The sequence below is a fragment of the Oncorhynchus clarkii genome, chromosome 31 (assembly GCF_045791955.1).
Source record: "Oncorhynchus clarkii lewisi isolate Uvic-CL-2024 chromosome 31, UVic_Ocla_1.0, whole genome shotgun sequence".
NCBI classification, from domain to species: domain Eukaryota; kingdom Metazoa; phylum Chordata; class Actinopteri; order Salmoniformes; family Salmonidae; genus Oncorhynchus; species Oncorhynchus clarkii.
The window spans coordinates 22,654,760-22,668,442 of NC_092177.1; the positions used below are offsets into that span (position 1 = coordinate 22,654,760).

At 42.6% G+C, this 13,683-nt stretch overlaps 1 protein-coding gene across 2 annotated transcripts in view; it reads left to right on the forward strand.

Moving 5' to 3' along the window:
* Nucleotides 1-13,683, forward strand: part of LOC139391129 (5-hydroxytryptamine receptor 4-like) — a 97,765-nt gene that overhangs the window by 13,824 nt on the left and 70,258 nt on the right. For both annotated transcript variants that reach the window (XM_071138676.1, XM_071138677.1), the window contains exon 2: nt 7,953-8,040. In XM_071138676.1, coding sequence (XP_070994777.1) covers nt 7,976-8,040 — 65 coding nt within the window. In that variant the 5' untranslated portion in view covers nt 7,953-7,975. The remainder of the gene's footprint in view (nt 1-7,952; nt 8,041-13,683) is intronic.

Sequence of the window (13,683 nt, forward strand, 5' to 3'; positions counted from 1 at the left end):
GTGTTCTCTGTTTCATTCTACAACCGCCACAAGTGTCACAGGCCTGGTCTGAAGCAGAAGAGGCTGCTGAGGGGAGAACGGCCCGTAATAATGGCTGGAACGGAGCAAATGGAATTGTATCAAACACCTGGGATACCATTCCACCTCTTTCGCTCCAGCCATTACGATGAGCCTGTTCTTCCCAATTAAGGTGTCAACAACCTCCTGTGGTCTGAAGATAACCTGGTACCAGACTGAAAAATGAATGAAGTGAAGGTATACGGGTAATTCCACAATATTTTTTTCTTCTTTTTTTCTAACTTTCTTATATCTCTCAGATATAATGCAGGCACTTCAAAACGTACTTCCTTTTCATTTATTTTTGGACTATCTGTTTTTCCATGTGTGAGTCTGTTATTCACTGTGTTTCTATGGGATAATAGCAGTATGGCAAAATTCAATGTTTCATCAATCATTTTTTAATATATATCTTTTATATCTACAGGGGTCGTAAAATTTTCCATCTGAAAACAATTCCATATGTTAGCTTAGTTGAAACCCATCCCCGGGGCCCTTAGGCCTTTATTTATTTTTTATTTTTTACTTTGTTTAAAAAAAAAATATTTGTGTTTTTTATGTAACTTTTCTTTGGATTTCTTCCACTTTGACATACAGACAATAAATGGGCCTATGCTGTGTTACTATAGTGCTGAGGGTGCTTCACTTTGAAGTGTGTGTGTTTTTCAATTATACTTCTGCATTGAATGTGTGGCTTTTCAATAGTCATGGCAATGAGCATACCTTATAGGAGATGGAATGAGAGGGTACTAAGTACTGAATGGGACCGCTTTAGTTGTTACATCCCTTCAACAATAGCCACATTTCTAACACCACTCTAAAGTGTCTTCAGCCAGGTTGTCACAATCTGCCCTCGAGCCAATAGGTGCAGTTAGACTTTTATATCTTTGGCTATAGAATTTTAAAAGGCTCTGAGTCAGAATATTAAGGCCTACAATGAATTTATTCCTCTCAAGGCACTTCTGTAAAGTCCAGTGTTTTTATTGGTCCTACTCCTGCAGCTGGTATTCTATCAACAGAAGAGTCATTCTCTAATATTAGCAGCTCTAAGTAATACTGTTGAAACACACTGGTACAGTTTATTGCTATTTTGAACATTTGGGGATCACTTCAATCTGAGTGTTTGCTTTAGTGAATGGTTTGACAATCATCTCAGGTGTTGTATTTATACCTGCTAAAGTTCAGCTTCTTTCTGTTTCATAGAATCTTCCGAACTCTTTTTGGTGCTCTGAACCGTTCTGTCATTTACATTCGGGGGGAAAAAGTCTATGAAATATCATCGAATGACTTCTATTATATTGAATCAATATCATGCTGATAAACAACCCGAGAGGGGTTTAAGATAGTCAGTCACAGCAGAAACTTCTCTCTGTAATCTCTCGCAATGATATGAGTGGATTGTTAATTAGCCTACTGACTCCATAATCAATCATTAAACTCTCCTAATTCATTTTAAATAGTTGTTCTATACTTATAGGAAGTAATGTATGTTTTTGGAGATAAAGAGATACTCTGGAGGCATGGCTGCACACTGTACCCACATGATGTGCATTATTAATGGTTTGGCAAATTGCTATTTTAATACTCGGCTGCATCCACATGCCCAGAGCAGAGAGAGCGTTGGTGCCGTGCAGGAGAACTCAGTAAATATGATGTCAGGAGGAGCACAAGTAAGAGCATTAGGAGCCCCAAAACCATCATTAAACCCAAATTAGCATTTAAATGAAATTGGAAATCCATCAGGGAGAGTGTGTGTAGTATTCAGTATAATGAGAAAGTTTCCTTGAGGCTGATGCTGCTTTTGTGGCATGCGGCATCCCCCACCCCCAACAGTAACAGGCTGGCTTCTTTCTACCTGACACATATTAGGGAAAAGTTGAAAGGAAAATGTCTTCAATTTGTTGAGTAGTAATATATAAAATATCATTATATCATGGTAAGTGAAAAAAATACAGTTATATATCTTTATGTTTGAAGCCTGAAATGTGGCAAAAGGGCAGGGTGTCCCTCCACAGTCAGACTCGCAAAGTTCTACAGAGGCACATCCTTACTTGTAAGATTTCAAGGGGGCCCAATGTTGACCTAAATGAATACCTTCGCAAGGCACTGTATATGGCTTTTGGCAAAAAAACGTTAACAAATTACAAGCACAATATTTACAGTGCATTTGGAAAGTATTCAGACCCCTAGAATTGTTCTACATTTTGTTACGTTACAACCTAATTCTAAAATGGATTAAATTATTATAAAAACCTTATTCACATAAGTATTCAGACCCTTTGCTATGCGACTCGAAATTGAGCTCAGGTGCATCCTGTTTCCATTGATCATCCTTGATGAGGTCCATCTGTGGTAAATTCAAATGATTGGACATGATTTGGAAAGGCACACACCTATCTATATAATGTCCCACAGTTGACAGTGCATGTCAGAGCAAAAACCAAGCCATAAGTTCAAAGGAATTGTCCGTAGAGCTCTGGGACAGGATTGGGTCGAAACACAGATCTGGGGAAGGGTACCAAAGAAATTCTGCAGCATTGAATGTCCCTAAGAACACAGTGGCCTCCATCATTCTTAAATGGAAGAAGCTTGGGTCCACCAATACTCTTTCTAGAGCTAACTGCCTGGCCAAACTGAGCAATCGGGGGAGAAGGGCCTTGGACAGGGAGGTGACCAAGAACCCGATGGCCGCTCTGACAGAACTCCAGAGTTCCACTCCTCAGTAAAAGGCACACGGGAGCCTGCTTGGAGGTTGCCAAAAGGCACCTGGTCTGATGAAACCAAGATTGAACTCTTTGGCCTGAATGCCAAGCGTCACGTCTGGAGGAAACCTTGCCCCACCCCTACAGTGAAGTATTGTGGTGGCAGGGACTGGGAGACTAGTTAGGATTGGAGGTAAAGATGAACAAAGCAAAGTACAGAGGGATCCTTGATGGGAAACCTGCTCCAGAGTGATCAGGACCTCAGACTGGGGTGAAGGTTCACCTTCCAACAGGATAACGACCCTAAGCACACAGCCAAGACAATGCAGGAGTGGCTTCGGGACAAATCTCTGAATGTCCTTGAGTGGCCCAGCCAGAGCCCGGACTTGAACCTGATCAAACATCTCTGGAGAGACCTAAAAATAGCTGTGCACCGATTCTCCCTATCCAACCTGACAGAGCATGAGCGGATCTGCAGAGAAGAATTTGAGAAATTCCCCAAATACAGGTGTGCCAAGCTTGTAGCGTACTGAGTAAAAGGTCTGAATACTTATGTAAATGTGATATTTCCATTTTCTAAAATTTCTAATGACCTGTTTTTGATTTATCATTATGGGTTATTGTGTGTAGATTGATGAGGGGGGGGGGGGAACTATTTAATCCATTTTAGAATAAGGCTGTAATGTAACAAAATGTGGGAAAGGTCTGAATATTTTCCGAATGCTCTGTATGTTAGTCTGGAACGTTTCAAAGACTGAAGATATGGTGAGATGGAAGAGCAGATGAGACAGACATTATCTACAAAACACATTAGAGTTTGAACCGTGTAATTGTAAAGAGAATGGGTGATTGAAATAAAAGGGTGTTAGTATTTAAATTGTCTTCATCTTCAAATGAAAGACATTCCTCTCTGTTCCTCAAAAGGTTTTTGATATCTGGTTACGGCATATTATAGGATAAGTAATTAAGCAGTTTGACACCTCACCACTCAGAAGTTCCAATTATACCTACGATATCATGTATGAAATTGGTGTACATAATTTCATTTCTAAAATGATTAATGTGAGCAGAGAAACAAAGCTTGGGCACACTGTGTTAGCAAACACATTTGACAGCTATTCAGACAGACTGGTAATGAAGTCAAGGAATGCTGCAAGGCTCACTCTGTCAGATGTTTTAATTGTAAAGAAAAGGGAAGAACACATTAAAACATCACAGGATCTCAACGCACGTGAAATATATCAGGCTCATAGGGAATGTTTTTCACTTATTAAAATAGAAGAGAAATAAACACATTCCGTAAAAGGTCTTGAAAGTGACAAAATATGTGTTTAATGAAAACAAGGGCAGATTGTTCTATAACGCAACTGTAGACAATACCCTGTCTGGTGTACCTTTTCTTTCCCAAATTGATACAGTCCAGACTCCATGCAGCCAGTCCAGACTCCATGCAGCCAGTCCAGACTCCATGCAGACAGTCCAGACTCCATGCAGACAGTCCAGGCTCCATGCAGACAGTCCAGGCTCCATGCAGACAGTCCAGGCTCCATGCAGACAGTCCAGACTCCATGCAGACAGTCCAGACTCCATGCAGACAGTCCAGACTCCATGTAGACAGTCCAGACTCCATGCAGCCAGTCCAAACTCCATGCAGCCAGTCCAAACTCCATGCAGCCAGTCCAGACTCCATGCAGACAGTCCAGACTCCATAAAGACAGTCCAGACTCCATGCAGACAGTCCAGACTCCATGCAGACAGTCCAAACTCCATGCAGCCAGCCCAAACACCATGCAGCCAGTCCAGACTCCATGCAGACAGTCCAGGCTCCATGCAGAAAGTCCAGGCTCCATGCAGACAGTCCAGATTATCTGCAAACAGTCCAGTCTCCATGAAGCCAGTCTAGACCATGCAGACAGTCCAGACTCCATTCAGACAGTCCAGACTAGATGCAGACAGTCCAGACTCCATGCAACCAGTCCAGACTCCATGCAACCAGTCCAGACTCCATGCAACCAGTCCAGACTCTATGCAGTCAGTCCAGACTCCATGCAGACAGTCCAGACTCCATGCAGACAGACCAGACTCCATGTAGCCAGTCCAAACTCCATGTAGACAGACCAGACTCTATGCAGCCAGTCCAAACTCTATGCAGCCAGTCCAAACTCTATGCAGCCAGTCCAGACTCTATGCAGCCAGTCCAGACTCTATGCAGCCAGTCCAGACTCTATGCAGCCAGTCCAGACTCCATGTAGCCAGTCCAAATTCTATGCAGCCAGTCCAAACTCTATGCAGTCAGTCCAAACTCCATGCAGCCAGTCCAGAATCCATGTAGCCAGTCCAGAATCCATGTGGCCAGTCCAAACTCTATGCAGCCAGTCCAAACTCTATGCAGCCAGTCCAGACTCTATGCAGCCAGTCCAGAATCCATGCAGCCAGTCCAAACTCCATGCAGCCAGTCCAAACTCCATGCAGCCAGTCCAGACTCCATGCAGCCAGTCCAGACTCCATGCAGCCAGTCCAGACTCCATGCAGCCAGTCCAGACTCCATTCAGCCAGTCCAGACTCTATGCAGCCAGTCAGTGCTGCTGACACAGTTTCAGTGTGCTGACTGTTGTTTATCCATGTGTATTGAGCTGGTTCTGTGGCAGGACTTTTGAATGGAGTGAATGGAGCACATGTGTGGTGTATGTGTGATTGTGTGTACATGTGCAACGTTTGTTTGTGCAGCGTATGTGTTTGTAACATATACTGTATGTGTGTGTAGTGTGTCTGTCTGTGTCTGGAGAAAGACCACCTGTGACCACTCTGTCTGGAGGATATGGAGTCAGGGACCCCCGCTGCACAGTCTCTCCACCTAGAGGGTTGAATGACGCTATACCTGCCCATACCGTCCCTTTGAGAAAGCCAATAGCCTCAGTATAGCACATCATCATCTGCACATCTATCACTCCAGTGTTAATACTAAATTGTAATTATTTTCACCTCTAGGGCCTTCTACATTTGCACACACTGTACATAGGCTTTTCTATTGTGTTATTGGCTGTACTTTTGTTTTTGTGTAACTGTGTAGTTGTTTTTGTCGCACTGCTTTGCTTTATCTTGGCCAGGTCGCAGTTGTAAATGAGAGCTTGTTCTCAACTGACCTACCTGGTTAAATAAAGGTAAAATAAAATAAATGAAAATGTGTTTCCTTGTAAATATTGCCTTTCCCAGGTGTATATTTCAGCACATCAGAGATGTCAATTTTCGTGCTGAAAGACAAAGGCCCAGTGATGCTAACTGATGTGTTTGTGTGTGGAGCCAGGTGTTTATTGCTGACTGCTACAAATCACTTCATTCTAAACCAAATAACACATATCAGAGACCTGCCCGCTGCCTCTGGGCTCAGAGGAGAACCAATCAGGTCAGCTCTCAAGGTGTAAAGGTGTCATCGGTTGACAGTTCTAGTTAAACCTTACGTCCGTGCTTCATTCATAAACAACTGTAACAATTGTTTCCGTATGAATGAGAAGGGGTCATCTTAAGATCACAGGATCAGTTTTAAAGTCAAGGTATTGCATTGGCCATCATAAAGTTTTGACCTCAGCTCTATAGAAAGTTGTGGGCAGAACTGAAAAAGCGTGTGTGAGCAATGAGGCCTACAAACCTGACTCAGTTACACCAGCTCTGTCAGGAGGAAAGGGCCAAAATTCACCCAACTTATTGTGGGAATCTTGTGGAAGGCTACCCGAAACGTATGACCCAAGTTAAACAATGTAATGGCAATGCTACCAAATACTAATTGAGTGTATGTAAACTTCTGACCCACTGGGAATGTGATGAAAGAAATTAAAGCTGAAATAAATCATTCGCGCTAAGATTGTTCTGACATTTAACATTATTTGTCACACCCTGACCTTAGAGATCCTTTTGATTCTATTTGTTTGGTTAGGTCAGGGTGTGACCGTTATGTTATTAAAATTAAGTAGTGATCCTAACTGACCTAAGACATGGCATTTTTACTAGGATTAAATGTCAGGAATTGTGAAAAACAGAGTTATGGTGTATGTTTACTTTCGACTTCAACTGTATGTACAGTAGAACTACAATAGCACCAATCAACCACAATGTGAACTATGTCATTTTTACATTACTGTTTAGTCATTTAGCAGACAGTCAGTAGTGAGAATGTACATTTTCATACTTATTTTTCTCGTACCAGTCCCCAGTGGGAATCAAACCCACAACCCTGGCCTTGCAAATGGGCTACATGGGACCTTGTATAAATTAGATTTGAATCATGTTTTTAGAAATCAAACTGACACGATCACATGAAATTGAGAGAAATTACACACACATATATTATTACTCTAGAGGTAATCCTTCTGACGACATAGTATGGAAATACTCTGTATAATAAAAATATTCATATTTTGTAAATACATTCATAGGGATATATTTGCACACTGTACAGGGCCAGGCCCAAGTGACCAGATGCAGCCACGGTCAATGCGGTCAATGTGCAACCCTGTGACAAGTCATCTGGAGATTTTCCTTGTCCATTTTCCAAAAGGGAATTCCTGATATTGTAATACATGGAGATCATATCAGTGACGGTACAGATATGCATTTATCTGTTCACTCCACTAAGGGTGAAAAAACAGAAATGAAGTGTCTTCTCCACATTTTTAACAACTACCTCCTACTGTTGCTTGTGTTGCAGGACTGCTGCATAGCCCCCGTGGCAGCCTATTGTATTCATGCATCCCAAAAGGACACGCGAATACAATGAATTTCTTGAACAAAACGGGATTATGTGACCCAACCAGTAATACAACCAATAGCTCATATGACCATGGCAAGTGAAAACACAATTCAATATCTGCTACACTATTCTTGCATGCATTTAAACAATGAAGCGCAATCATTTGTCATTGGCTTCATGAATATGAAGTGGCATGTTCATGTTAATCAGTAATTAGAGGCATATTTTCATTTAGATTTTTTGATAAATATTTAAAGAACACTATTTTATTTTCCCTGGTCTCCTAAATCATCTAAATCATAGGTTCAAAATCTGGGCAGTTGTCAAACAATAAATCGCTGCTGACAGCCTTACAAAATGTGGTATAGTGAGTCATTTTCGGGGCATATCTATAAGGTCATAATGAATCCTAACTGCCTGAGTAACCTCTATTTCTCCTTGTTTCATAGGGAGTTTTGGCATTGATGGGTACATGAATCTAAGTTCCGGGGGCCCGATGCCTGTGATGGAGGAAGTAAATATCAGCAACAGTGAGAGGTAAGGACAGTACATGCCATCCATGAACACATTACTCTTAAATGAATAGGTACATTCCTCATTCTTTCATTCATTCAAGTGTTGGCACACATACAGGAGTGATTAGGTGTCATACACACATAGGGTAGCGTGAGGGATGGTGATGCTATGGGTAGTCTAAGGCTGCGTCCAAAATGACTTCCTATTCACTACATCAGTGGTTCTCCAACCCCTCCCCAGACATTTAATCATGTTGTTCTACAGTAGCGCTGAACTAGCTCACCTGATTCACCTAGTCAAGCGCTTGATGATTAGTTGACAAGTTGAATCAGGTGTGCTAGCTCTGGAATAATTCAAATACATGGAACGGATGGGTGTCCCATAGGAGAGAACCACTGACCTACATAATGTACTGCTTTTGACCAGGGCCTATGGGGCTCTGTGCACTATGTAGTGAAAAGAGTGCCATTTGGGATTCAGACTACAGTGCTTGGGGAAGGACATGCACTGTGGTCAGCTCTGCAGTAACCAGAGGCTTCCTCCTCAGGAATCATCTTTCCCTGCTTTTGTATCTGCTTGCCTTCTCACTGTATTCACGTGGTATCCTGTGACAGGCTTCCTATTAGGAGGAAATGTTTCTATAAAAAAATAGCATTATACAGAACATAGATCTTAAATGACAAGAGCACTTGGGCACTTACAAATGGACCCATTGCCCTCTCGACCTGGTCATCTTTTTTGACTGGATGACATACATAATTGTATACATGGCGGGTGTTAGAAATAGTTGGTATCATAAATGCAATGCAATGCAAATGCAATGGCTTTCCAGAATCATGTGTACAGTAGAAAACATGTGGCACGGCTTGCAAATTATCATGGATTACAAAGGGAAACCCAGCCGCGAGCTGTCCAGTGACACAATCCTATCAGACGAGCTAAATATCTACAATACTTGCTTAGAGGCTAGCAACACTGAACTATGCATGAGAACACCAGCTGTTCTGGACGACTATGTAATCCTCCTCTCCGTAGCCAATGTGAGTAAAACCTTCAAATAGGTTAACATTAACAAGGCAACAGGGCCAGACGGATTACCAGGACACGTACTCAGAGCATGCACTGACCAGTTGGTAATTGTCTTCACTGACATTTTCAACCTCTCCCTGACCCAGTCTGCAATAGCTACATGTTTCAAGCAGACCACCATAGTCCCTGTGACCAAGAACACCCACGTAACCTGCCTAAATTACGATTGCTTGTTAGCACACACATCTGTAGCCATGAAGTGCTTTGAAAGGCTGTTCATGGCTCAACACCACCAATCCAGACACCCTGGACCCACTCCAACTCGCATAACAGCCCAACAGATCGACAGATGATGCAATCTCTATTGCACTCCATACTGCGCTTTCCCACCTGGACAAAAGGAATACCTATGTGAGAATGCTGTTCATTGGCTATAGTTAAGCGTTCAACACCATAGTGCCCTCCAAGCTCATCATTAAGTTAAGGAGCCTGGGATTAAATACCTACCTCTGCAACTGGATCCTGGACCTCCTGACGGGCCACCCCTAGGTGGTGAAGTTAGGCAACAACACATCCAACATGCTGACCCTCAACAGGGAGTCCCCTCAGGGGTACGTGCTTAGTCCCTTCCGGTACTCCCTGTTCACCCACATCTGAGTTGCCAAGCACGACTCTAACACCATCATTAAGTTTGCCGACGACACGACGGCGATAGGCCTGATCACCGATGCCAATGAGACAGCCTACAAGGAGCAAGTCAGAGACCTGGCAGTGCGGTGCCAGGACAACAACCTCTCAGCAAGTCAAAGGAGCTGATCGTGGACCACAGGTCGAGAGCTTCAAGTTCCTCGGTGTCCACATCACTAAGGAGCTATCATGGTCCACACACATCAACACAGTCTTCAAGAGGCCACGACAACGCCTCTTCTCCCTCAGGATCGGCATGGGCCCTCAGATCCTGAAAAAGTCATACAGCGGCACCATTGAGAGCATCTTGATTGGCTGCATCACCGCTTGGTGTGGCAACTGCTTGGCATCCAATCGCAAGGCGCTGCAGAGGGTAGTGCGCACAGCCCAGTACATCACTGGGGCCAAGCTTCCTGCCATCCAGGACCTAAATAATAGGCGATGTCAGAGGAAGGCCATAAAAAGACTTCAGCCAGCCAAGTCATAGGCTGTTCTCTCATTGTGTATTTATTCCTTGTGCTATTATTTTCCTATTTTTCTACTATTTCTCTGCATTGTTGGGAAGGACCCGGAAGTAACCATGTCACTGTTAGTCTACACCTTTTGTTTACGAAGCATGTGACATAAAACAATTTGATTTGATTTGAAACATGTGTAGGAAACATATTCTCTAGACTAGAGACTGCTTTCATAGACAGTGTGTTTATTCAGCTCATGTTGATGTGCTCCTGATAAGCTGAAACCTATTGAAGAATGTACAAGAGACAACAACAACACCATGTGGTGCTGATTCGCTATAGTAATGTGCCTAACAAAGCTGCCAAAATATCCATTGATAAACGCATGTCCCCTGGGGCTCGGCTAGCAAATTATTTTCAGCTCAAGCAGTTGTGAGAAGACTGTTCCATTAGACATTGTTTAGGACACATTTGTGTGAACGTCTCGTGGCGTGATTTATGGCATATGTCAGTGATATCAGAGTACACCACATGTACAGTATCATCATTCCTTTTTCTACTCACTTTTTCGGGAAATGGTTTAGCAATGAAAAAATGCACCCATCTAAGACATTTGGCAGTACAAGAAGCTAGTGTTGTGAGAAAGTTTGAACACAGACTAACCACTTTTCTGCGATTCATCATCTTTCCTGTTCAGATCAATTACATATATAAGATATTCATTTGAGCCAGTTTGCTACAGCAGGAAAATAATACTGCATCAAAAGGAAATGTTAATAATTATGTGGCCGTTATTAGGGGTTTATAATACAGTTTTTTAGGGTAAATCAAGTCTGACATTTTAAAGTGGAAATTATGAACTGTAGAAGCCTTTTTAAACCTTGCATTCACTACAAGTATGCATTTCATTAAGAAAATAGTGATTACATTAAGATCCTACATCTGTGACTAAGGTGTTGGTGACAAGTGAAGTTAAGCCATGGTCTGCTGCATGTTTTTTTCCCAGATGTATTTGATACAGTCTCTCAGGACTGCAACTGTATTATAAAAACTTACTGTATTACTAAGTGAATGTTAATTATATTACAGATAGAAACACATGCTTGTGCCTGTCTAACCACTGTGAGTAACTGGTTGGGTTGTCGCACCTGGAGGGGGGATAATATGTGTTTGTTAAACAGAGTAAAAGACTAGAAGTAGATAATAGTATGCTAATACAGTAACTCTATCTCCTGGCAGTAACTATATCTCCTGGCAGTAACTCTATCTCCTGGCAGTAACTCTAGCTCCTGGCAGTAACTCTAGCTCCTGGCAGTAACTCTAGCTCCTGGCAGTAACTCTAGCTCCTGGCAGTAACACTACCTCCTGGCAGTATGTGCTGCTCATACTATTACAGTAACTATCTCCTTGCAGTATGTGCTGCTCATACTATTACAGTAACTATCTCCTGGCAGTATGTGCTGCTCATACTATTACAGTAACTATCTCCTGGCAGTATGTGCTGCTCATACTATTACAGTAACTATCTCCTGGCAGTATGTGCTGCTCATACTATTACAGTAACTATCTCCTGGCAGTATGTGCTGCTCATACTATTACAGTGACTATATATTCTGGCAGTATGTGCTGCTCATACTAACTGACTTGGTGTTTTCTGGAGGCCACAATGTTTTGTTTTGTCAGCTTTTTCATAATTGACACTAACATTATGGATAATGAAAAATGGCGCCGGAGGAGATGGGCCAGACGGATTAACAAGGCCGCAGGGCCAGACAGATTACCAGTACGTGCACTCCAAGAATGCGCTGACCAACTGGCAAGTGTCTTCGCTGATATTTTCAACCTCTCCCTGACTGAGTCTGTAATACCGACATGTTTCAAGCAGACCACCATAGTCCCTGTGGCCAAGAACACTAAGGTAACCTGCCTAAATGACTACGTGCTTTAAAAGGCTAGTCATGACTCACATCAACAACATTATCCCAGAAACCCTAGATCCACTCCAATTTGCATACCGCCCCAACAGATGCACAGATGATGCAAACTCTATTGCACTCCACACTGCCCTTTCCCACTTTAACAAAAGGAACACCTATGTGAGAATGCTATTCATTGACTACAGCTCAGTGTTCAACACCATAGTGACCTCAAAGTTCATCACTAAGCTAAGGACCCTGGGACTAAACACCTCCCTCTGCGACTGGATCCTGGACTTCCTGACGGGCCACCCCCAGATGGTATGGTTAGGTAACAGCACGTCGGCCATGCTGATCCTCAACACGCGGGGCCCCTCAGGCGTGCATGCTCAGTCCCCTCCTGTACTCCCTGTTCACTCATGACTGCATGCCCAGGCACATCTCCAACACCATCATTAAGTTTGCCGATGACACAACAGTGGTAGGCTTGATCACTGTCAATGATGCGACAGCCTGGCCGTGTTGTGTCGTCAGCAAACGTGATCAAGACAAAGGAGATGATTGTAGAATACAGGAAAAGGAGGACCGAGCACGCCCCCATTCTCACTGACGGGGCTGTATTGGAGCAAGTTGAGAGCTTCAAGTACATCACTGGGGCCAAGCTTCCTGCCATTCAGGACCTCTATACCAGGCGGTGTCAGAGGAAGGCCCTAAAAATGGTCAAAGACTCCAGCCACCCTAGTCATAGACTGCACGGCAAGCGGTACTGGAGCGCCAAATCTAGGTCCAAAAGGCTTCTTAACAGCTTTTACCCACAAGTCATAAGACTCCTGAACAGGTAATCAAATGGCTAACCAGACTATTTGCATTCTCCCCCTCCCTCCCTCTTTTACGCTGCTGCTTCTCTCTCTCTTTATTATCAATGCATAGTCACTTTAACTCTACCTACATGTACATATTACTTCAATTACCTTGACTAACCGGTGCCCCCGCACATTGACTCTGTACCGGTGGGATGTCTATGTTCCTTTTTCTCTGTACCCTGTATATAGCCTCACTACTGTTATTTTACTGCAGCTCTTTAATTATTTGTTATTTATTTTTTTTACTTAACACTTATTTTTCTTAAAACCTCATTGTTGGTTACGCGCTTGTAAGTAAGTATTTCACGGTTGTATTCGGCGCATGTGACAAATACAATTGTATTTGATTTGATTACATGTTCCTCAAAATCTGAATCAAAATACTATAGTCTTCATTTAAAATAAAGTTAAATCATTAGGTCAAACCTATGTTGATTTGTCCATATCCATAGTAGAACTCATGCTGTTTTCCAGTAATTATATACTGTAGGTAGCCTATTTGTTCTTGTGTTACTGTTCCTTTTCATTCATTTCCTCAACAATGATGAAACCAACAGTCTATATTCTATGCTTATTTAGTCTCATCCTGAAATATCATATTTTATTACCAAGATCCAGTTAATGGATTGAATGAGCAGTTGAATACAGTGAGCTTGCTCTGTCTCCTTCCTCTACGGCCATTGCAGTGGGAGTTCATGTGTGGGTCATTGG